At 43.6% G+C, this 22,966-nt stretch overlaps 2 protein-coding genes across 8 annotated transcripts in view; one reads left to right on the top strand and one right to left on the bottom strand.

The window, feature by feature from the left end:
* Positions 1–3,914: 3,914 nt before the first annotated feature.
* On the top strand, positions 3,915–14,723 carry LOC146550987 (uncharacterized). Of its 3 annotated transcripts, none has more exons than XM_085258579.1 (4): positions 3,915–4,632; positions 8,979–9,126; positions 12,724–13,145; positions 13,993–14,723. In XM_085258579.1, exons 1-4 carry the CDS (start codon positions 4,514–4,516, stop codon positions 14,063–14,065), a joined length of 762 nt encoding a protein of 253 aa, XP_085114705.1. In that variant the 5' UTR covers positions 3,915–4,513; the 3' UTR covers positions 14,066–14,723. The 3 variants fall into 3 exon arrangements, with proteins under 3 accessions (XP_085114705.1, XP_085114703.1, XP_085114704.1); XM_085258577.1 differs by having other exon boundaries at positions 3,919–4,632; positions 12,622–13,145; XM_085258578.1 differs by lacking the exon at positions 3,915–4,632 and adding an exon at positions 5,726–6,638 and having other exon boundaries at positions 12,622–13,145.
* A 714-nt stretch (positions 14,724–15,437) lies between these two features.
* Positions 15,438–22,966, bottom strand: part of prkcz (protein kinase C, zeta) — a 112,817-nt gene continuing 105,288 nt past the window's right edge. For all 5 annotated transcript variants that reach the window (XM_085258572.1, XM_085258576.1, XM_085258571.1 and 2 more), the window contains one exon: positions 15,438–17,840. In XM_085258572.1, the coding sequence (XP_085114698.1) occupies positions 17,753–17,840 (88 nt within the window). In that variant the 3' untranslated portion in view covers positions 15,438–17,752. The remainder of the gene's footprint in view (positions 17,841–22,966) is intronic.

Raw genomic sequence — 22,966 nt, 5'->3', positions numbered from 1 at the left:
CCTCTTAGCAGTTGTCCAGAAGTTGGCAGATTGAGTTTTTTTGTTAAACTGTGACTCCAAAGCTGTTGTTGTGAAGTCCCAGGGAAAAAAAGAGTGAGCTGCAAATGAGGATAATAGAGGAATTGTTACAATTGGCTACAATCGATCAGAAGCTGTGAATAGTTAGTTGTGGAGCGATGTTTTCATCACTCCATAGGAAAACTGCTGGCGGTGTATCCTTCCAAACTATTGGTGCTGCTGCTGAGGCTTCCTCATCGTCTCTATGGAAGCCGAGCACAACACAGCATCATGTGTGAGGAGTGACATAATGTTTCTTTCCAGGCGCCGGGTTACTTCTATGTACCACAGTCCTGGCCCACAGCCCTGCTTTGTGTGTTCCCCCTCTGTGGCTGAGGTAGAAAAAACCATCGTGAAGTCTTTCTGCAATACTCATCTTACAGGGAACCAGTTCAAAAAAAGCTCTCATCTTATTTTAAAGTAGCAAGTTTTCACATAGTTCTGTTTTCCATTATTTTGAATAATGCTGTCTTCTTTCCTTTCTTTGCTTTTCCTTTCATTCAGTCCAGCTTTGCCTCGTCTTTTTCCATTGCATAATTGTTGCCGCTCTCCGTTGGTCCCTGTCCTCTGGCCAAAAGCATAAAAGGCTCAGAAAGTCCCACCACTTCAAGTTTCCACTTTATGTGTGTCCTAGCAAAGGAACAAAGTCTCATGATTACAGTAACATTTCTTATGATGTAATCTTGCACTGAATGAATCCTTGAGCAAGACTGACACAATATTGTTAGTGTATTAAGTGTTGGTGATTAGGTCATGCATTCAAAGGCTGCTTTTCCATTTGATCGATGCTTTAAGTCACATCAGGTCATAATCACATCACACAGTTTGCCTGGATTGTTAAAGCTTACAAACATTTTGTGAAACGAGGATTTTCCTTCCTAAGCGCTGCTGTTTAAGCTTATTTTACAATATCAGTTCAAAAACAGACAAAGTGTAGCACAGAGCTGGGCATGTCCTTACTATGACTAGTGGAGTCTTGCAGTCTTACTGACGACTAATAATAGATTGCAAGTACAGGTGCAGCTTTTTCCAAACGGACATGATGGAGACAACAGATCTGACAGCTGAAGCAACAGCCACCTCTGGACACGACAGTGCAAAAACAGGATGAGTGTAAACAGGTGAGGTATGAAGCCATATAGGGGCCGACCACTGTTCTGGGCTTCCTTCACTGCCTGCCTTCTGCGTCCTGACCGTATGACCATGAAGTGAAGACATAGAATAGGTTATTATAGGCTCACATAATCTGAACGGTTCATTTTGTTCAAGCTGTAAAAATCCAAAGATCCCTTTGATTTTTATCAAGTTCACTTGTCATTTCCAGTGTTCGTTTTTAATAAGCACAGATTAACAGAGCTGACCTTCTGCCAGCTGCATTAAGGACAACAATGCCAACTGACCTTAAAGGAAATGTTCTATCTTGGTTTAAATCATATTTCTCTGAGAGGTCGTTCTCTGTCATGATGGGAAAATATTCCTCTTCTTCTGCCTGTTTTCGCTGTGGTGTGCCCCAGGGCTCGGTATTGGGTCCTGTGTTGTTTTCTCTGTATATGCTGCCCTTGGGCTCCATTTTTGAAAAACATAATGTCTCTTTTCACTGCTATGCTGATGATATTCAAATCTACCTCCACCTGACTGGGGATGTTTCATCTTCACTACATCCTCTGTTTGATTGTCTGAGCGATGTCAAAGACTGGTTATCACGTAACTTTCTTACTTTAAATGAAAAGAAGACAGAAATTATTGTTTTTGATAGAAATATGCCTCTGGGACAACTGACTGGCACATTCGGGCCTGTTGCTAACCACCTCACTGATGCTGCTAGGAATCTTGGAGTTTTCATGGATAGTTCCTTCAAACTAGATAAACAGGTCTCTACTGTGGTAAAAACCAGCTTTCACCAACTACGCCTAATTTCTAAGGCTAAACCTTACATACCACACAGAGATCTGGAGAAACTCATTCATGCTTTCATCACTTCAAGACTGGATTATTGTAATTTTCTCTACTTGGGCCTACAATCTTCTCTTCTTCAGCGTTTGCAGCTGGTCCAAAATGCCGCAGCACGTCTCTTGACCGGCACTAGAAAGTACGATTCTATCACCCCTGTTCTGGCAAATTTACACTGGCTTCCTATTAAATACCGAATTGATTTTAAAATTTTATTGTTTACTTATAAAATTCAAAACAATATGGCACCTGACTACCTAGCTGATCTCCTCTGTCTGTATAGCCCTCAGAGAGCACTAAGATCATCGGGCCAACTGCTCTTAGTGCAACCTAGGTCTCGGCTGAAGACCAGAGGAGACCGTGCCTTTGCCGTTGCTGCACCCAGGTTATGGAATACTCTTCCTCTTCATATTCGCGCATCAGATTCCATTCAGTCTTTTAAATCACGTTTAAAAACGTATTTGTTTAACCTGGCATTCAAGGCGAATTAGGGTAATTTACATCTGGCTTTGCATTTAGATTATGTAATTATTTTATATTTTATTTATATCTGTAATTTATATTTTATATTGTGATTTTTATCTATATCATGATTTTACTGGAAAGCACTTTGGTGTACTTCGGTCTTTAAAAATGTGCTATATAAATAAATTTTGATTGATTGATTGATTGAACTGACCCGCGTGGATCTGCTCCTGCTGGTTTATTGACAAATACCTTAAAGACTATTATATCTTAAAGAACTCATTGTGTCTTACAGTCACAACAGAGCACTTTTTTATGAGGCCACCACACACCAGCCTATGTGAAGTTTAGTACCCACCGGAAACAAACCCAGTCTGCTGCAGTAAAGCCTGCAGCCCAGGCTCTCACTCTGGTTTACAGGGACTAAAGAGCACGCAATAATGGACCAGATATTCCACTCTCCCCAAGTGGTTAAAGCCTTCTCCATGTAAACAATGAAATGGATAGACTCTCCTCTTCAGTACCCTGCCATTAACCTTACCAGGGAAGCTGAGTGATGTGAGCACCCCCTTATGAAAGATGGGAACCTCCATTTCAGCCTATCCAAAGGCACTGCCCCAGATCGCCATTCAACATTGCACAAGTGTGCCAACTAGGACAGCCCCACAACATCCAAGGCTGAATCTCATTCACCCCAGGGGCCCTGCCAACAAAGAGTTGTTTAACCACCTCAGTGAGCTCGCCCCCCCATTCATGGACGAGTCTTTTTTCTGTCATGCCATGAAATTTGTCCATTTTCTTTCCTGTAGTTTGTGCTTTGCTTCGGTCACGATTAGCAGAGGCAGATCGTGTGAAGTTGAGGTGTGGACCCAAAAGCAGACGCGTGGAACAGAACTTGGTTTTAACAGAAAGCGAGCCGTTTAATAAGGCTGGTAGAAAAAACACAAAACAAAGGGCAAAGGCTAAAAACTGAGTAACCTCAAATTAAACACGAAAACGCCCTGAACATGAAACCTGGAACATAATGACAAGACAGGCGGAAGCAAACTGAACATGTGACACAAGACTGTCAAAGTCAAACAGGAAACACACAGACTTGACATGGTGATGGGGAAATAGAAACGGGTGATGAGACACGGGAACAAATACAGAGAACGTGACAGCTAGGTCGAACACAGCTGACAGACTCGAACACTGAAGGTGCGACACCATAACCAACATAGTGGAGAAGACACAGACCTGGGAGGAACCTAAACAGACCTAAACAGGAAACAGAACTAACTGAAGCCTAAACCAGAACATCGTAACACAAAAAGGCATGAAAGGCATGAGTCGAAATGCTAGCTCAAAAGCCCCAGAACCATGACAGCTCCCATGTTTCTGCACACATCCCTGTCTCCACAGTTAGAATGATGTATGCGAGGATGTGGATAACTTTCCATAAGGTGTGTGAAGGTGCTGAAAAATCAAAAAATCTCACATGTATGTTATTCTTCTCTGGGTCTTACTGAGTCAGAGTACTTCTAAACAACATATCTATTACTACCTGTCTCATTAAGTTTTGTAACTTTTCTTTTTATGCCATTAATATTTGTAAAAACAGTATGCTGGTCCAGTCCACTTAAAACACACATGTTCTACAAGTCCCAGCTTAGCCCAGCCCTAAATAGTTAAGACTACTTAATCCGAGGCCAGTGATGTAAGTGCCACAGCGTCAGTGAAGCTTCAAATCCATATTTTTCCCTCTCTCAGTATCTAAAGTAAAGCCAAAGTAGAACATTTTATTATTATTAAAATTCATAAATCTGTGAAATCCACTAAGAAGAAAAGAAATCTTTGAACGAGCCCTGATATCACTTCTGTATCAGTTCGTGCAGGATTTTCACGTGACTGCTCCGTTATCGTTGTAGAATTCTATTGGTTCGAGTTCTCGTGGGAGACGTAGCTGATTGGATGTACTCGAGTGACGTCAGGTTGCGGGATACGGAAGTCGTTGTTAGAATAGCTGGCGGGGAGCTGTGAGTTGTTGTGAAACGCAGATATGGAAGAAAATCACTTGAAGTCCAGACTGAAGCGAAAGAAGTCAACGGTCGAAGCTTCCGGGGGAGCACCGAAGAGGAGCCCGACAACGTCCAGCAACAACCCGGCAAAGAGCGGTGGGTGAGTGTGTTTGCACCGACAACTTTACCTTAAAGGTTGAGAAAACACAATCTGGGCCGTTAACGGTAGTGATGGGCAGATGAAGCTTCATGAAGCACTGAAGCTTTTCATCCAATTGGTTCACCCCAGCGCAAAGCGTCTTGAAGCTTCATTTGCTCTAGTAGGACACCTACTGGACGTGAAAATATTAGTTGGCATGAATTTGAAGAGTGTGGCATTTTTGCACACAGCCTGTAAATGTCAACAACAAAAGGAGTGTGTAAAACATGTATATTGTAGTGATGCAGTATACTGTGTATATTTATACTGGCAGTATGGAACATGATTATTTGGAAATGCTTAAAGTGGAAATGATCATTTACTGTGAGGTGAGGTGTGGTTGGGGTGTGGACAGTGGTTGTGCTTTAGTAACGTTGAGGTATGGACAGCTACACACTGAGGCTTTGAGCCTCAGTCCTGCCTGTTCACATTTTATTCTGTAAAAACTAAATTTTCGATTATGAACTTTTTAGTGGGGAGATTTAATGATTTAACAAATCTTTTGAATCCTTTGTCCTCCACAATGCTAAATGGCTGGGAGTCCTCAATCACCATGCTGACCAGGTCTTCATCTATTTGAGATTGTTCTCCTGAGGAAAGACAATAAAAGCAAAGCACAAATATAAATATCACACACGTAACTTATTACAGTTGTATAATATTGTTATATCATTTAGTAACATTACTGCATGCTACATTATCATGGCATTTGATGGCTCACCTGGTCTTGCTCCACAATCGGTGTTCCCCTTATTCTCATGCAAAGCTCTGTAGTGCCTAAGCATGGATGAGGTGTTGTTGTTATATCCCAGCTCCCTGGCACATAGCAAACACTTCACCTTGTACAAAAGTAAAGACAGCTTAACATAAATTGTATTGCACCATCAGTATCATGAAAATACATCTTCTATAGAAATTTACATACCTTGTTGGGAGGAATAAGATCAAATGTTCCCACACAGGGGAGGACATCCTCCTCTTCGTAGCTGGCTCCATTCTCTCCTGACTTTCTCTCCTCACTCTCATAAACCTCCAAACTGTCTCCAAACTCTCACTAACCGCAACTCTCCATCAAACACCCACATTTTGAATGAAGTCTGCGGGGTTTATATCGCTGTCATAGCTCGCGGCAAAGTTTGAACCACTTCCTGAACCAGTCACGTGGTACAGCCGGGCAGCGAGGCTTCGGACGTCATCATTTTCAGCTCCTCCCATAAATGAAGCAACGCAAGCCGAGTAACGCGAATCACTGAACTCTGCTCATTAAAGTATGGAAGCCCGTTTCCGCCACTAAAAAAAAAAAAGGATCCATAACTCAAAATTTCGAGTTATTTTCTCGAAATTTCGAGTTATTATCTCGAAATTTCGACATATTAACTCAAAATTTTGAGAAAAGCAACTCGAAATTTCGAGTTAGCGCTGCCAATCAGTAATCTACGTGAATGACGTCATTTCCATGTTACCCGGAAGCTGAAGCCCTCAGCTACAAATGCTACAGCTAAGCTACTGGTATTACATCCAGTCGTGAATGCACAGATTGCTGAGTGTTTTCAGCCTGGCTTCACAAATGATGAAATCCCTGTGTTATTAGCTGAATCACATGGTGTTACTATCAGCAAACATACTTTAATTTGTTGGGATCCGTTTTTGAGTGCGCGGTCCTGCGCCATATGCTTCCGGGTAACAAGAAAGCGACCTCATTCACGTATATTTTTGATTGGCAGAGCTAACTCGAAATTTTGAGAAAAGTAACTCGAAATTTCGAGTTATATTTCTCGAAATTTCGAGATAATAACTCGAAATTTCGAGATAATAACTCGAAATTTCGAGATAATAACTCGAAATTTCGAGTTATGGATACTAGCTTCTTTTTTTTTTTAGTGGCGGAAACGGGCTTCCATATTAAAGAGCAACAAAGGCACATTTTTGTTTATGGTCGAAACGGTTCCTGCTGCCTGGAATAAACTGTATGTAGCTACAACCTGGGCCTGTAGGAGAGTCAAACATAAGATGATAATAATGAGAAATATATGATATATGAAAGCTCTTTGAAGTAACCATGCACCGATCCGACTTTTTGCATTTCCGGTACCATAGCTTGGCTTTAGATATGTGTTGATGATGCTGCCAACCTGTTCTCAGACTTCAATGACTGAGCGGTCCTCATGGAGGACAGGACTGAGATCTGTTACTGTAACGACAGCAGGCTCCACTCAAACCTTCTTTTACTAACACTCTCAAATTAAACGGAACTAGTCGGGATCCAAGTTAAATGAATGAGTTTTACTAAACAAACAGGCAACAGAATTCCAGTCAGTAAAACGATCTACTTTTGTTTGATTTTTACAGTAAATGTAAATTTCTCCTTCTGTGTTAAATCAAAGTATTTCATAACCACAGAGCTTAAACTCTGCTGTAACGTGATGTGCACCTCCCTGCACCCGAGACTAGGTTTGCACCCCCTATGTTAAAGAGAAGACCCCAGCAATCCCCTCTGAGCAAGCACTGGGCCCTTATGGGGAGGAAGAGTCTGTCTTTTAATGGGAAGAAACCACAGCAAGGCTTGCAGGGAGGGGGATGTGTTGGGGGACAAGGACAAAACAGAAATAAGAGAAGACAGAAGTTATTGACATTGGGGTGGCTGTGGCTCAGGTGGCAAAGCAGGTCAGCCACTAATCAGAAGGTCGGTTCGATCCCAGGCTGCCTCCTGGCTGCATGCCAAATATCCTTGGGCAAGATACTAACCCCATGTTTGCCTACTGGTGGTGGTCAGAGGGCCCGGTGGCGCCAGTGTCCGGCAGCCTCGCCTCTGTCAGTGCCTCTGTCAGTGTAGCCACAGCTGCCCCAGGGCAGCTGTGGCTACAATGTATCCCATCACTGTGTGTGAATGGGTGGATGACTGAATGTAGTGTGAAGCGCTTTGGGGTCCTTAGGGACTAGAAAAGCGCTATACAAATGCAGGCCATTTACCTGCATTTGTATGGGTGCGAGTGAATGCTCGCACCCTGAGCCCTGCAGCAGAAGGGCTGGCTCAGGGTCACGTCTGAGCTGCAAGCTTTATCCAAAGAAAGCAAGTTTGGGTGTAATCGTAAAAGTAGAGAGAGGCTCTGAAGGCTTTGCTCCCTGATCTACTTTTAGTCTGAGAGAATTTTACATTACATTCAGAATTTAACAGGAAAACAAAGAAGAGAAGCCAGGGTGGGAAAAATCGTCTGTTTTTCTAGCCCCTGTTTCTGCGTCTAATGTAGCATTATTCTCAGACAGGATATTTCTCGTTTCACAAAGATGATAGATATCAGCCCTGCGTGAAGCACATTTCCTGCTCAAAAACTGCTTTAGAAAACGTCAGTGTTAGTGGAGGTCATCCAGATTATCTGGTTCGACACTGAGGCTTTCAGGGCAGAGAACAATAACAACAATAGTACAGTTTTACAGAAGAAAATTATAGGTGTTTAGGACGTGTCTGTAGTTTAACCAGCTGTCATCTGTGGCTCCATAGACAAAGATAACTAAGTATCAGTTTGTATATTATCATTGGTCACGATTCAAGAAAGAGACAACAGCGACACATTAAGTGTCCTCTCACATCCTGAAGAGCCTCAATACTTCCAAAAAGGTTGTGTTAAAAGGTATTTTTGCATGGCGTGGTTGTGATGTCTATGGATGTCATGTGACAGCTCGTATCCATTTAACTGCTCGAGGCTGAGACATCGGAGCGTGTTGATGTCATCCAGGCATCATTAAACCGGACTGTCTGCTCGATTTCACCGCTGCTGCCTTTGGGGAAAATTTATTTCACTGAAAAAAATATGACTTGTTGTCCTTGTTTATGTTTTAGTTTTGCTGAGTGGAATTCTGGTATTTTATTAGTCTGTTGGGGTTTTTTTTAGTGTCTGATGTGATGGCTGGAGTTTGGTAACCAGTAAAAATTCAACATTTTTAATTGAATTTTCTTTCTAATGGAAACAAACAAAGTAAAAAGGCACACTTACAACTATTTACAGTGAGGTGTTTTTAATGCAGTTAATTAAAAACCAGCTGATGTGAAGCTTTGCTGTGTTATTAAATCTGTTTTGTTTCGTTTGCAGTGTGCACCAGATCAAAGAGCAGCTTCAGAAATAATCTGATTGACTAAAAATTCCTACAGATTGATTGATTAATAAATGGAAAAATAACAAATGTGTGTGGAAACATTCGAGTCAAAGTTGTGTCGTATTTGTTTAGTGATGGTTTGTATGGAGATGCATGCATGAGGAGCGATGTGAGGAGAATGCAGCAGTTCACAGTGTGGATGATCTGCTTCACAGGCCGACGCTTCCTGCAGGAGCGTGGTGGAACAGACAGCAGCTGCTTGCTGTGGAGAGCCTGTGGGCATTCACGCTCCAGGCTACTCTGCCATGCCTGGAGGAGCAGCTCTGGGACCAGGTTCCTGATCTTCCACATGCATCTGCAGCGGTATGTTACTGCATTACACAGCTCCTGCAGGGAATATGATGAAGCTCCCAACAAGACACGAGCACACAAAGTGCCAAATGTTCACAGTTCTAATATTCCAGAGTGTTCCTGCTGTGTACTCTGTATGACAGCGTGTCCACTGGCCTCTGACAGGTGGAGTTTCTCTGTCAGACACAGGAGCCTGTGTGCTGTGATGCTCCTGTGCAACTTGGAGACAACAGGGAGAACATAGTGATGTTGCAAGTTCTCAGTAGGCAGTGTGGAGAAGATGGGGTGGGAATTATCCACCTCAGGGGTTCATTTCAATCATTGTGATATTTTATTGTGATGCATTGCACATTATAGAGATGTCACTATGATACAGTACAAACAAAAAGCCATTTGACGTTAACATCTTCTTTGTCTTGTTTTTCGTTTGATAGTCGCCACTGTCAGAAATTTTTTCTTTTCCCGAGATCTGATGTGTTTTCTTAGTGTTGCTTTCATTTTTTGAGCAGTATATTTCTGTATCAATGTCTTGACCCACTCCTAAATACATCTCAAAGGATGCTGTACTAGATAGGATGTAAAATAAGGCCACCATGTATGAATGTATGAACCCCAAACATGTTTCATTGTGTCAGGAGCATAGAAGTTGTCAGAAAAGACTAACAAGCTTGGTAATTAGGCTGCATCCATAAACTGCAATGTATTGTACTGATGTGTGTCTGTATAGATATAATTTATAAATATATGTGGTAATTGGTTTAAACGAACAGGAGGGGAAGAGAGAGAGAGAGAGAGAGAGCCAGGAAGCGAGCAGCCTTCATTGCCAACCCGGAAACGGGCAAAGTGATTGGTTGAAGTGTTCCATAGGGGAAGTGATTGGTGTCCTCCTGGACACTTTGAAGGATGCTGAGGAGGTGATCAAGGCAGCTTGCTCAGCATCTGTTCCAGGCATACAGTGGGGCAAAAAAGTATTTAGTCAGCCACCGATTGTGCAAGTTCCCCCACCTAAAATGATGACAGAGGTCAGTAATTTGCACCAGAGGTACACTTCAACTGTGAGACACAGAATGTGAAAAAAAAAAATCCATGAATTCACATGGTAGGATTTGTAAAGAATTTATTCGTAAATCAGGGTGGAAAATAAGTATTTGGTCAATAACAAAAATACAACTCAATACTTTGTAACATAACCTTTGTTGGCAATAACAGAGGTCAAACGTTTACTATAGGTCTTTACCAGGTTTGCACACACAGTAGCTGGTATTTTGGCCCATTCCTCCATGCAGATCTTCTCGAGAGCAGTGATTTTTTGGGGCTGTCGCCGAGCAACACGGACTTTCAACTCCCGCCACAGATTTTCTATGGGGTTGAGGTCTGGAGACTGGCTAGGCCACTCCAGGACTTTCAAATGCTTCTTACGGAGCCACTCCTTTGTTGCCCGGGCGGTGTGTTTTGGATCATTGTCATGTTGGAAGACCCAGCCTCGTTTCATCTTCAAAGTTCTCACTGATGGAAGGAGGTTTTGGCTCAAAATCTCACGATACATGGCCCCATTCATTCTGTCCTTAACACGGATCAGTCGTCCTGTCCCCTTGGCAGAAAAACAGCCCCATAGCATGATGTTTCCACCCCCATGCTTCACAGTAGGTATGGTGTTCTTGGGATGCAACTCAGTATTCTTCTTCCTCCAAACACGACGAGTTGAGTTTATACCAAAAAGTTCTACTTTGGTTTCATCTGACCACATGACATTCTCCCAATCCTCTGCTGTATCATCCATGTGCTCTCTGGCAAACTTCAGACGGGCCTGGACATGCACTGGCTTCAGCAGCGGAACACGTCTGGCACTGCGGGATTTGATTCCCTGCCGTTGTAGTGTGTTACTGATGGTGACCTTTGTTACTTTGGTCCCAGCTCTCTGCAGGTCATTCACCAGGTCCCCCCGTGTGGTTCTGGGATCTTTGCTCACCGTTCTCATGATCATTTTGACCCCACGGGATGAGATCTTGCGTGGAGCCCCAGATCGAGGGAGATTATCAGTGGTCTTGTATGTCTTCCATTTTCTGATGATTGCTCCCACAGTTGATTTTTTCACACCAAGCTGCTTGCCTATTGTAGATTCACTCTTCCCAGTCTGGTGCAGGTCTACAATACTTTTCCTGGTGTCCTTCGAAAGCTCTTTGGTCTTGGCCATGGCGGAGTTTGGAGTCTGATTGTTTGAGGCTGTGGACAGGTGTCTTTTATACAGATGATGAGTTCAAACAGGTGCCATTCATACAGGTAACGAGTGGGGGACAGAAAAGCTTCTTACAGAAGACGTTACAGGTCTGTGAGAGCCAGAGATTTTCCTTGTTTGAGGTGACCAAATACTTATTTTCCACCCTAATTTACGAATAAATTCTTTACAAATCCTACCATGTGGATTCATGGATATTTTTTTTCACATTCTGTCTCTCACAGTTGAAGTGTACCTCTGGTGCAAATTACTGACCTCTGTCATCATTTTAAGTGGGGGAATTTGCACAATCGGTGGCTGACTAAATACTTTTTTGCCCCACTGTATGTTAGGTCTACAAATGTTGCCCAGAGCTTCTTCAGCATGTATGGAAGACCTTAAAGATGACTTGATGGGAAGGTCAGCAACCAGTGGAGGAGGTTTAGATTCCCAAAGAGAGGAACTCATCCAGTTTGGGCAATATTGCTGTTGAGTGTTGGAAGGAGGATGTTTTTAAGCACTGTATTATGAAAACTGAATTTTTCCAAGAACAACTATATCAACCCCTTTATTGAGAAGTGTGGGATTCCTGGTTGTGTATGAAGTTGATTAGGGGGTGGTTCTCGTACACCAAGAGTCAGATTAAAATGCTAAATCTATTCAAATGTTCAAAAGGTCCAATCAGTGAAGTTAAAGGATGGATGATAGCTTATATTAAAGCTGCTGTGCCCCTTCCTTCCAAAGTATAGTAACACTTGTTACCAGGGGGAAACCACACCCCTGACTTTGAGAAACACCAGGCACTAAACATCCTTAGTTCAGCTGTAAAGTTGGACATCAGAAGATGGAGGACCTGCAGAGCTGCTCTCCAGGGTGGCCGTTAGAGCAAGCGTATTTGTTTGGCACTTCTGTCTCATTTTTGAGCCCTTGAGGTTGACCCAACACTTAGTTAAACACTGACACTATAGAATAAAGTCTTTTTTTTCCTTTTTGAAGGGGATATAGGGAAATGTAACTTCTTTTGTAGATCATGATGAAACTAATATCTTTGGACTTTTGGTTGGTTAAAACATTCAAAATGACACCTAAACAACTAATTGTAATTTTTTTTTCTATAATGTTAGAGCTGCTGGCCTATTTCCATTGGTGAGGAACATTTACATGACACACACAGACCTGTGTATTCATGTAATCATCCAAAGATCAACTGTCCACAGCACGCTCCGCATGACTGACTGAAGTTCCACACACCCGTTGTCAGACCCTTATTCCTGTTTTCTCCTTGTTTTTAGAGACCTGCGGGACTTTGGGTGGAGGAACAGGGGTGGTGCGACCTCAGCAGTGAGGTTTCTACCTTCCCTGAACCGTCTCATCTTTCTCTGAGACCGTCACAGATCCCAGATCCTGTCGGGCTCAGCTCCTCCCCGGAGGACCCCACAGCACACACCAGCACGGTGCCAGAGCCACCTGTCAGAGGCCCGTGCTCCCACAGCATGGAGAGCTCCACTCACTCTCCTCAAACCCTCAGCAAAACACGGCGGCCGTCCCTGCACAGCTGGGTGGAGGCGCTGCCATCACCAGGATTTTCCAGTGCTGGGAAGGAGGAGGGGAGGAAAGCGACTGGACCAGTCAGTAGGAAGCTTCCAACATACTGGGTGAAGGTATCTGACAGAGTTCCTCTGCAGAATGAGGTCGAAGCTAAAAAGGAAGAGGAGGTGCAGGGGTGCGGCAAAAAAGATGGAGGAAGAGGAGCAGATGGAGGAGCAGGGGGAGGACTGCAGAGTTGTCCCATGTGTCTCCAAGTGTTCCCTGCTGGGTAAGAACTGATTGGGTGTTTTCTTTCTTCATTCACATCAGCATAGGGACTTTTTTCCTTTGTGCGTTGTTGCTGATTTTTGTTAATTTATTTTTTAATGATTCTTTATGACATCAGCGACCAGCCAGATGGCATCCAGCTGAAGCTGGTCACCAGTTAGATGTTTTCAGTGTGTGTAGCGCTTGTTAGTTAAATGGATAACGACAAGTAAACAAACTAGTTTAAGTTTTAGAGTCGGGGTGTCAAACTCAAATACACAATGGGCCAAAATTCAAAACTGGAACAAAGTCGCGGGCTAACGTTAATATTTATTGAAATATATTTATTCCTTCAGATATAAGAATGAATCTTTTCTTATGGACTCAAACAAGTTTTGCTGAAAAACTGAATATGGAACAAGCAAAGCTTAATACTAGACAATATATATATTAGCTGTATAATACCAGTAGGCCAGCTCTAATAGTAATTTAAATTTTGCCCGCGGGCCAGAGTTTGACACCTATGTTCTAGAGGTTTAAAAGTGACAGCATCACAAAGCTGACTGCCCAGCCTCCAAAGGATCAACATTACCTTACAGCAGAACTTCCATATATGTTTTTATTGTGCAGGTCTTGCATAGCATCATCCCGTGACCTCTGCTTTCATGTCAGAATCAACATGACATAATTACATAAATATAAAAATGTTTATATGCTGTCTGAGGTGCAGTGCAGTTTCAGCACAAGGTCCAAACAAACAGTTGTCCAGATTCTGCTGCATAAGTGGTGCCCACAGATGGAGAGGTCCAGGGTTCAGTCAGGTCCAGTTCACCGCATCCAGTACAGTCTAGTTGTTCTTGGTTCTCCAGGTTCACCCAGATGGACTGCGATGGTCACCTGGCCCACTGTCTGTCTGAAATGAATGTGGACATGACCTGGTAAGCTGAATCGATGCCGACGGTCTACAAGGCGCCCGGTTGCTGCTCCGGGGTCGTATCGCACGGAGGACGACGGTGCAGACAGCAGCCTGTGCAGAGAACTCTGCTGACTGAGCTGCAGTGAGATGAGGAAACTTCTTCGGTGCACGAGCACACCATGTTTTCATGGCTGATTAGTCGTACTGAGTGTACACTTTACTTTAAAACTCAGTAACAGACACTGTAACCTGTGTGTCTTTTTTTTCTTGTAAAAGTAACTGTAATCTTTATTAGCTTTGAGTTCAAGATGATCCGGTCGGCTTCATTCATGACGGCACTGCAGTGCACGTACACCCACACAAGTAGAGCTGTGCTCGCAAGGTCACCCACCCTGGTATACTCTGCAGCTATCTAATGCAGTTCTACAATGTCACGTTCTTCATTTCTCTGCATTGATGGTGTGACTGCAGTGTAACACATGAGCCTGACTATTCTCATTCAGTCCTGATTCTTGCTGCCTGGATTTCCAGCTGCTGTATCTATAGTCCCAGGGAGCAGGTGCAAGCAGTGCTTTTACTGGACAAATGTACATGATGTATGATCCTTACTGCTCTTTTTGCATTGTGCATATGTTTTGTGGGGAACATCCAGAGTTCACCACAATAATATAAATATGGCAGTAACAGTGTGTGCAGTCTTTCATTGGTTAGGATGAGCCTTGGTTTTCCCAAAATCCCGACGGTGTTTGCCATCTCGTTACACACCTGTTTGTTATGTGGTTCCCATATAGGAAAGACCTTTTCAGTGGATACCTTATCAACATCTAGTTCCACATTTATATACATTTCTCAATTTAATTTACAAACAACATAAATTTGGTTTGGGATAAATTCAAAGAGAACTTCTTTTTGATCAAACCAACATTTATCAGTTTCTTCACTGACAACCTCCAAGAACGGCTGTATCATGTGCAACACAACAAACCTCAGTATGTCTGTCACTCTACACATGTCAGTGATACACACAGGAAACAGTCTGGGACCCAATACTGAACCTTGTGGGACACCACAGCTAATGTTCAACCACTTATGCAAACCTGCCTTTTCACAAAAGGCAGATCTTAATAAATAAATAATATAATACTCAGATTATTTGTCTAATATTAAATTATTTGTTAAATCAGGAAGGGGCAAATCATTTTTCACCGAGTGTGACTGAGCCCAGTATCGTTAGGTTCAGGGTGACTGTGCTTCTCTGCATGAACAGAGCTGAGGGCTGATCAGAGGAGCTGTATGAGCCCAAGTGTTCACTCGCATAGAAATCTATAGCATCTGCACAGATCTTCCTGCTGTTGTCGGCACAAATAAAGGACGTCAGTGAGAGAAAAAAGGACTCGGTTCACAGAAAACCAGTTTGATTTTTAATAATTACACATATTTACAAAGATGCGATGAAGCTAAATGAAGCAGACCTGGCCAGCATTATGTAAAAGCAGAACTGTAGTTCAATAATCCTTCATGGGGTTTGAGCGGCCTTCATGTTCTGTAAGGTGGAGTCAAGAGCTTCCAGTTTATCCATTGGTCCCTTAAGGGGAAAAACAGCATCACTAATGTATCACCTGTGTGCAGGTAATAAAATACAGTCTGTGAGATGGAGTGTCGGGGTTGGAGGAGGAGGATGCTTCTTTAGATTAGAGGTGTGTATTTTCATTGTGACTGGAACTTCATTACGCCGTCTCCCTGCCTGTACAGGGCCTGCAGCTAATTGAGGCCCTGTGACTGATCAGCTAATTAATCCTATTATGAGGGTATTAAATTAGCGTGGGTCAAGTTTAATCACAAACAGCTAACTGAGAGCTTCTCCTCCCTCAGAAGAACATGTATGCAGATACACACAGCCTGCATCAGAAGCACTGAGTTGTGTTGGAGACATGAATGTGTGCTCACTGATGTCCCAGCATTAAAACATCAAAGCTTCAGTTAGGTACTGATATGTTGCTTGCTGTGTATAAAAGGAGGCAGTATACAGAGTTAAAGTGTCCTGAAAACTTCATTATATAGTAAAGACAAACTCATGGCTTCATACTGGTTTTATAGCTGTTGTGCACCAGCAGCTGCATGATGGAGGGCATGAATTATAATAGTGACCTAATCCTCCAACCCCTGACTAACACTCATCCACAACATTACAGCTGAGACTGGGAATGACCCACTTTTCTTTCTTTAGCGCCCCAGCAGTTGTCTCAGGGCACTTTTTTACAGTATCTCTAGTACTGTAGGCATAGTCCTCAACAATCAGATGATCCTCTATAAACAGAGCTTGGCAACAGTAGGGAGGAAGAACGCCTGTTTAATGGGAACAGACCTCTGCCAGAACCAGGCTCAGGGAGGGCGGCCTTTGCTGAGATTGACTGGGCGTCGAGACAAACTCCAAAGTAACACACCTGGAATTTAACCCAAAAAAAGCTTTGTTCCCCCACACAGGGAAGACCCACTAATGTCTGTGAAAACCACGGAAAAGCTCTCATGGCTTTTCTGCTGTTCTCCCATTTCATTTAGACTTGCAAACAGATTTCCAGCTGTCGTTGCAGCAGGTCACTGTAGACATGGAACCACACAGTGAGCACATAAAGGAAACGGTGACCAGTTTCCCCCAGCAGGTCACACAGATGGTCACGCAGCAGCACCTGGTGAGGAGGAACCCAAAGCTGCATTTACTGTGGAAGCTGAAGCCAACGTCTGACAGCAGGCATGGGCCAAGTCTGTCTGCTGCTCCTCACCTATGTGACGATAACGCGGACCTTCACTGGGAAATATTACAATTACACATGTGTAAGGAAAGAGGTCAGGTCTCCTCCCAGCTGCTTGTGTCAATTACACATTCACAGGAAATGTTGATTATTTGAATGATTCGTTAAAAATAAGAAGGTTTGTTTGTGTGTGGGGACTGAGGCAGCTTAGCGAGCTCCATACGCTGGACGAGAGTTCGGACATACCCTGGCAGAGTTTCAGCTGCGTTACCTGCTGCAGCCGTAACAGGTGAACAGATAGAGGTGCAGTCAGAGACACGGGAAATCATTTGATCTTTGAGGCACTTCTTAAATAAAAAGTTGTCACCCCCTTGTTTGTGAAAACAACAGAACACAAAGAAAAGTTTGTGGTTATGGAGGAACATGTGCCGCTTGCATCAATAAAAGGCATCATCAATTTTGGATTCACTAGCTACATCATAATACACAATAACAACATTTTCTCCTTTGTCATTGTACATTCTTGTGTGTGTGAGGCGTGGCCCCCCTACCAAGATAGAAAAAAAAAAAGAAGAATAAAAAATTGCACGTAAAATTATTTAAAGTTGTTCCGTAGAGCCGTCGTATTCATCCAGGGCGTGAGATGGGCTGAAACGTGTTGATGGTGGCAGGCACAGAATGAAACGCTCACACAGCCAGTCCTGCTCTGACACGAGGATGGACTGACAGGGACAACAGGACCAAACAAAGAAAAGGAGAAGACAGCATAAAGTCAGGGAATGTTCCTGTAGTCCGGCGTCCGGCTCCCCAGGGAAAAACTCTCCCTCCTCCCGTTTGCCTTGTGGACAGGTCCAGGGGGAACTTCCTCCTTGTTGTCGCCTTTCTGAGTTGAGTTGGCTTGCAAGTTTGTTTGTTTGTTTCTGTTTTTGAACAGCAGCTCGGAGGAGGACGCTGGTTTCTCCTTCATACAGACTCTTCTGTGGCTAGCAGCAGGGGGTTGATGTATTCAAATCCCTCAAACTCGGACTGGTCTATTCTCTTGATGACGTCCCTGAGGAGAGAAGGATGGAAAGAACAATTAGAGGACTTGTTTTACCACAGAGCTACTGAGAGTAAACCAGGTTTGCTCCTGGCGTCTCTCAGGTGAGCGTCACCACATCTTTTTCCAGGTTTGGAATCTAAAGGAAGTAAAATGATGTTTTTTGGAGGGGTGGGGGAATGTCCATGTTGAATTGCAGACCATTGTTTAGAACATTTTCAGGCTCTGTACCCACTGAGTTATGGTTCTGTTTTCATTTTCTTGGCAATCAGTGCAGGTATCAGTAGAACGTACCTACTGATACAAATACCACTAAATTTGCTTTAAGAAATGATTGAAATGATAGAATGTAGCAAGGTGATTGACTCAGTAATTCAGAAAGTGTAGCTCTTCTGGGATTTTCCACACAATCATCTTTCTGGTTTTAGAGAATGGTTGAGGGAAAAAAGAAAATATGAGTGAGCGGCGGTTCTCTCGGCACAAATTGTTGATGCCAGAGGTCAGAGCAGAATGCACAGACCACAGTGTATGCCCCCCCTGTCAGCTAAGAACAGGAAACTGAGGCTACAGTTCACATAAGCTCACCAACACTGGACAATAGAAGATTAGAAAAACGCTGCCTAGTCTGCTGAGTCTCCATTTCTGCTACAATGGTCACAAAATGCTAATCAGCATAAAGCATGGATCCATTCTTCCTTGTAGCAGCACTTGGTGTAATGTGGTGTGGAAGACAGTTTTTTGGCACAGCTCAGATCAGCCTGAACTAGTTTAAACTGGCTTGAACCTTTCAAATGGATTCCACAATGACCAAATTTGAAATGTGTACCATGACGACTCTGTAGCATCTGTGTGATGCTATCATGTAAATATGGACCAACACATCTGAGCAATGCACAAAGAATTAGCAGAGTTGTGAGGATGAAGCGAGGTCCAAGCTGTTAATATCAAGGTTTACCTAATGAAGTGGCCTGAGCCACTTGTTGACCTTGATGCCTAAAGTTTGGCATTTGTCCATGTGCCAGCCTGTCCTATAAGGTGAAGGCTGCAGCAGGGTGGGGAGTGTGTGGACAGAAGAGTGCCCACACCAGCGTAACAGAGATCTGAAACATGCCCTGCTGTTCTTACTCTGATTGGGATAAACGTCGTGCTGCTGAAAATGATTTTAAAGGAAAATGCTGACGTATGACATCAGGTTTGTTTTTGGAGGATTCATTAGAAAGACTGCAGGTCTGTGGATCACACTGTGGATCGCTCTGTGGATCAGTGTGTCCACGGCTCTTTCTGCACTCTCTCCTCTTCGTCTCCATCTGGTAACGCTTTCACGTTTTCCAAGTCAGCAAAAAGAACCATTTACATTGGTTGAACACACTGTTTGTTTTGGTCGTCTCCCAAACCTTCTCCACTCTCCTTTGTGTTTCCCCCTCTGTGGTCTTTCACTCTGCCTCCTCGTTCTCCCTGAAACTTGAAAACAAAAAAGCCCACTTTCTAAATCTAATGGCGTTATTGTTGCTTGACCTACTCCTACAGTGCGAGTCCTTCACATGAGATCAGATGGAGAGAAAATATTTGCTTCATCAATATTCCAGTCTGCACACTCAAAGACACTATAGCGTTTCATTCACTTGTCCTGGTGCTCTCTGTGGGTGGGATCTGCAAGCTATCTGACAAAGCGGTGGCCCTTAAAGTGAGACTCCCACCCACCTGGTGGAGCAGGGAGAGGACCAGTGAACGTGTCTATTGTTTTAACTTCAAAGCCCCCTGCTCCGTGTCTGCAGCGAGAAAACATCTTGGCCTTTCCCAGCAAGAGGCCTCCCCTCGGCAAGAGCTTAACCATGCCCCGCTCCCTTCCATTGGCCAACACAACCACACATGTACACACACACACACACGCGCACACACACGCACGCACGAGTAAACAGCCTGTTGCTGCAGTAGGGAGAAGGCGGTAGTGTTGCTAAGGGACTGCATTTTTTTTACCCAGCTGCTCCTAATCCACAGTTTATAAAGTTCCACCTGAGATTATTCCTTCGTTAGTGGAAGAAACAAACACATAAAGCATTCAGCCAGCTCCTGATTCATCTGCACAGTGGTTTTTGTTTTTCTGACATCATGTCATGGATATCGTCTTACAAGGATGGAAGGATCAAACGAACCAGCAGTGTGGAGGCTAACACAGCTCAAAAACACATCCTCTGTGGAAACGTGCAGCTGAGCCATCAGCTGATGTGGGCTGAGATCAGTGGTTATTAGGTTACATTAGGTTATTCTTCAATACTCTTCAATTCTTCAATACTAACCTTACTAACCTCAGCTGTGAATTGCATTTTTGTGTGTTTCATTGCAGAACTGATCCAGAAGTTCATATGAATGAATCGAGCCAGATTTACCATCATCACAGCACACAAACAGGTTTCACAGGAACTGAGGAGCCTCTGGGGTTCAGTTTGGCCAAAACTTGAACTCAAAGTTTTGATTAGTGCAGTGGTTCCCAAACTTTTTTTGCTAGGCCCCCCTTTGTTTTACAACAAAAATGTCCCCCCCCCCCCCCGCACAAACACATCTTCCAACCACACACACCCATATTTTGCTCTATTGCGGTTTATTTCACACCTCAAACATTTAGTAAACAATTAAGCAAATACAAGTAATCTGCAATAAATTACAGGTAGTAATAAAATAAACTATGAACTCTTTTACGCTATGTCCACGCCTTAGCTGAGTAAGAATGTGTCGTGTTGACAGTGGTGACTTAGATAGCCACACTTCATTTTAGAAACAGCCAAATACAAACGTGTTGCTCAAGTTTATGTCTGCATCGTTTCCTCAAATTTGTCTCATGTCCATCTCAGTCACAGTTGTAGCTGAGCACTAAGCTAATGCACATACTTACAGGTGTACACTACCAGCTGTAATTCACACAGCTGTCTCCATTAGGGAAATGAAAGCTGCGGTGTGGCCTGGACATGTTTCCCCAACTATAAATGGAGCAGCTGAGCCATCGGTGATGTGGGCTGGCATTCAGATCAGTGGACCGCTCTGTAGTGCAGCTCTGCAAGTGTAGCTCTGTGGTGCAGCTCTGTGGTGCAGCTCTGTAAGTGCAGCTTTGTAGTGCAGCTCTCTAAGTGCAGATCAGTGGACCACTCTGTAGTGCAGCTCTGTAGTGCAGCTCTGTAAGTGCAGCTCTGTAATTGCAGCTCTGTAAGTGCAGCTCTGTAATTGCAGCTCTGTAAGTGCAGCTCTGTAGTGCAGCTCTGTAAGTGCAGCTCTGTAAGTGCAGATCAGTGGACCACTCTGTAGTGCAGCTCTGTAAGTGCAGATCAGTGGACCACTCTGTAGTGCAGCTCTGTAAGTGCAGATCAGTGGACCACTCTGTAGTGCAGCTCTGTAAGTGCAACTCTGTAAGTGCTTTTAGCGGAGTAAGAATGTGTCGTGTTGACAGTGGTGACTTAGATAGCCACACTTCATTTTAGAAACAGCCAAAGCAAATATCCCAGTAAATGTCCCAGTAAAAGAGTTTCGTTTTCTCAGATCTAAAGGTATATTACACTATGTGCGACTTCATTATCATCATCCATACCATTATTGAGTTGAATCTCCTCCCACCCTCAGAACCATTTTAATTCTTAACAGTGAACACAGTGGTACATATACACAGCTTTAATACTTTCTTACTATAAGCCTCATAGACACACACAAACACACACACTCTTTCACCCTGACTCTTACACTTGCCCTGGATGCATCTATCACACTGTGTGAGTGTGTGAACAGGTGCTACCCCTCAGCCTCCACGTAGCTGTGCGTACAGTTACATTTGAATGTCCTTGGTGACTTCCTGCTTCAGTTATCACAGTCACAAGAGTTTCAGAAAGCTTGACCTCTGACCTTGAGGCTGAGCTCACTGAAATTCAAACTTTGAGTAGCGGCACCTTTGGTGTGAATTTCAAAACCCTGCATCGTCTTCTCACACTCACAGTCGTGTCAGACACATTTTAATTCAATTCCGTTTTGCTTCTATAGTGCCAATTCACAACAAGGCGCTTTATTGTAATAAGCTAACAGTCGGCAAAGGTAGGAGGGAAAAACAGCCTTTAAACAGGAAGTTGATCAGAACCAGGCTCAGGTGTGGCAGCCATCCAGTGCGACCTGCTGGTAAGTGAGGGAGAGAGCAGAGACAGGACAGAAGAGCCTCACAGTTTGAAATATGACCAGTTTATCCTTATTAAAGGCTTTAAGGTGGTGGTAATGAAACAATTTCAAAGTCTTCCTTTTCGTGGCAGATGGCTGCCCCTGAGTTGAGACAGACAAACCACTCACATTCACACATGTATGCAATTACAATCACCAGTTAACCTCCAATAACTGCTCATCTTGGACTGTGGGAGAAAGCCACATCAGTCGGAAAGAAGCGAGGAAAACATACAAGCTCCACACAGATGGTGGATTCCAACCAGGACCTTCTTGCTGCGAGGCATCAGTGCTGAGCACCTGGTTATTTCTCTGTGTTAGCCCTGTGACAGACTGACAGCCTTTCCACAGTGTACCTGGCTCTCCCCCTGTGGCACTGAATTCAATGCATAGATAGGTGGACTCACCAAGGGCTTGCTGATAGCAGGTTGTCTGATTGTTGGGTTTTTTTAGCTACGATGTGGTGACTGTGAGCTGGCGTTATGTAAGTGAAGATGAAGTGAATATATCAGAGATTTAGTCCATAATGATACAACAGCATCACACAGTTGGGGCTGGATGTACATGCATGATTCAAATTATTCGTGCAATTACTAAAACAATGAAACTAGCTGCAACACCTGCCAGTGAACATCACAGACAGACATGCAGCATCAGTGAATGCAAAGTAACGTAGTGAAGAGTATGACTGCACAAGTCTGGAAAGATCTGTTCATCCAAGAACGGGAAAAAAGGATTTAACGAAAAAAGTGAGCTGCTGCAAACACGTCACCGGCTCTGTGAGGACGTGCCACACTAAAGCAGTACTATAGTCCTAGCTGCTATATATTCAGGCTCTTGAAATCCATCACTAAGGATCAAGGCTAGTGAAGACAAAGGCCTCGTTTCCTAAGCACAGGCAGAGCTTGGCCATTTTCTAAGATAGGGAGCTGGCACAGAAAGCCTCTCCT

Source organism: Mchenga conophoros, linkage group LG20, assembly GCF_057382185.1.
Source record: "Mchenga conophoros isolate Kocher_MC1m ecotype Shallow Benthic linkage group LG20, M_conophoros_male_GT1.1, whole genome shotgun sequence".
In the NCBI taxonomy this organism is placed as follows: Eukaryota; Metazoa; Chordata; class Actinopteri; order Cichliformes; family Cichlidae; genus Mchenga; species Mchenga conophoros.
The sequence above is the reverse complement of the archived record's forward strand: the minus strand, read 5'-3'. Positions and strand labels throughout refer to the sequence as shown.

Excerpts from the sequence above, each read along its gene's own strand:
- LOC146550987 (XM_085258577.1), top strand. The coding sequence starts at position 4,514 with ATGGAAGAAAATCACTTGAAGTCCAGACTGAAGCGAAAGAAGTCAACG. Across the intron at positions 4,633-8,978 it reads AACCCGGCAAAGAGCGGTGG|GCCGACGCTTCCTGCAGGAG; the intron begins GTGAGTGTGTTT and ends TCTGCTTCACAG. Across the intron at positions 13,146-13,992 it reads CTCCAAGTGTTCCCTGCTGG|GTTCACCCAGATGGACTGCG; the intron begins GTAAGAACTGAT and ends TTGGTTCTCCAG.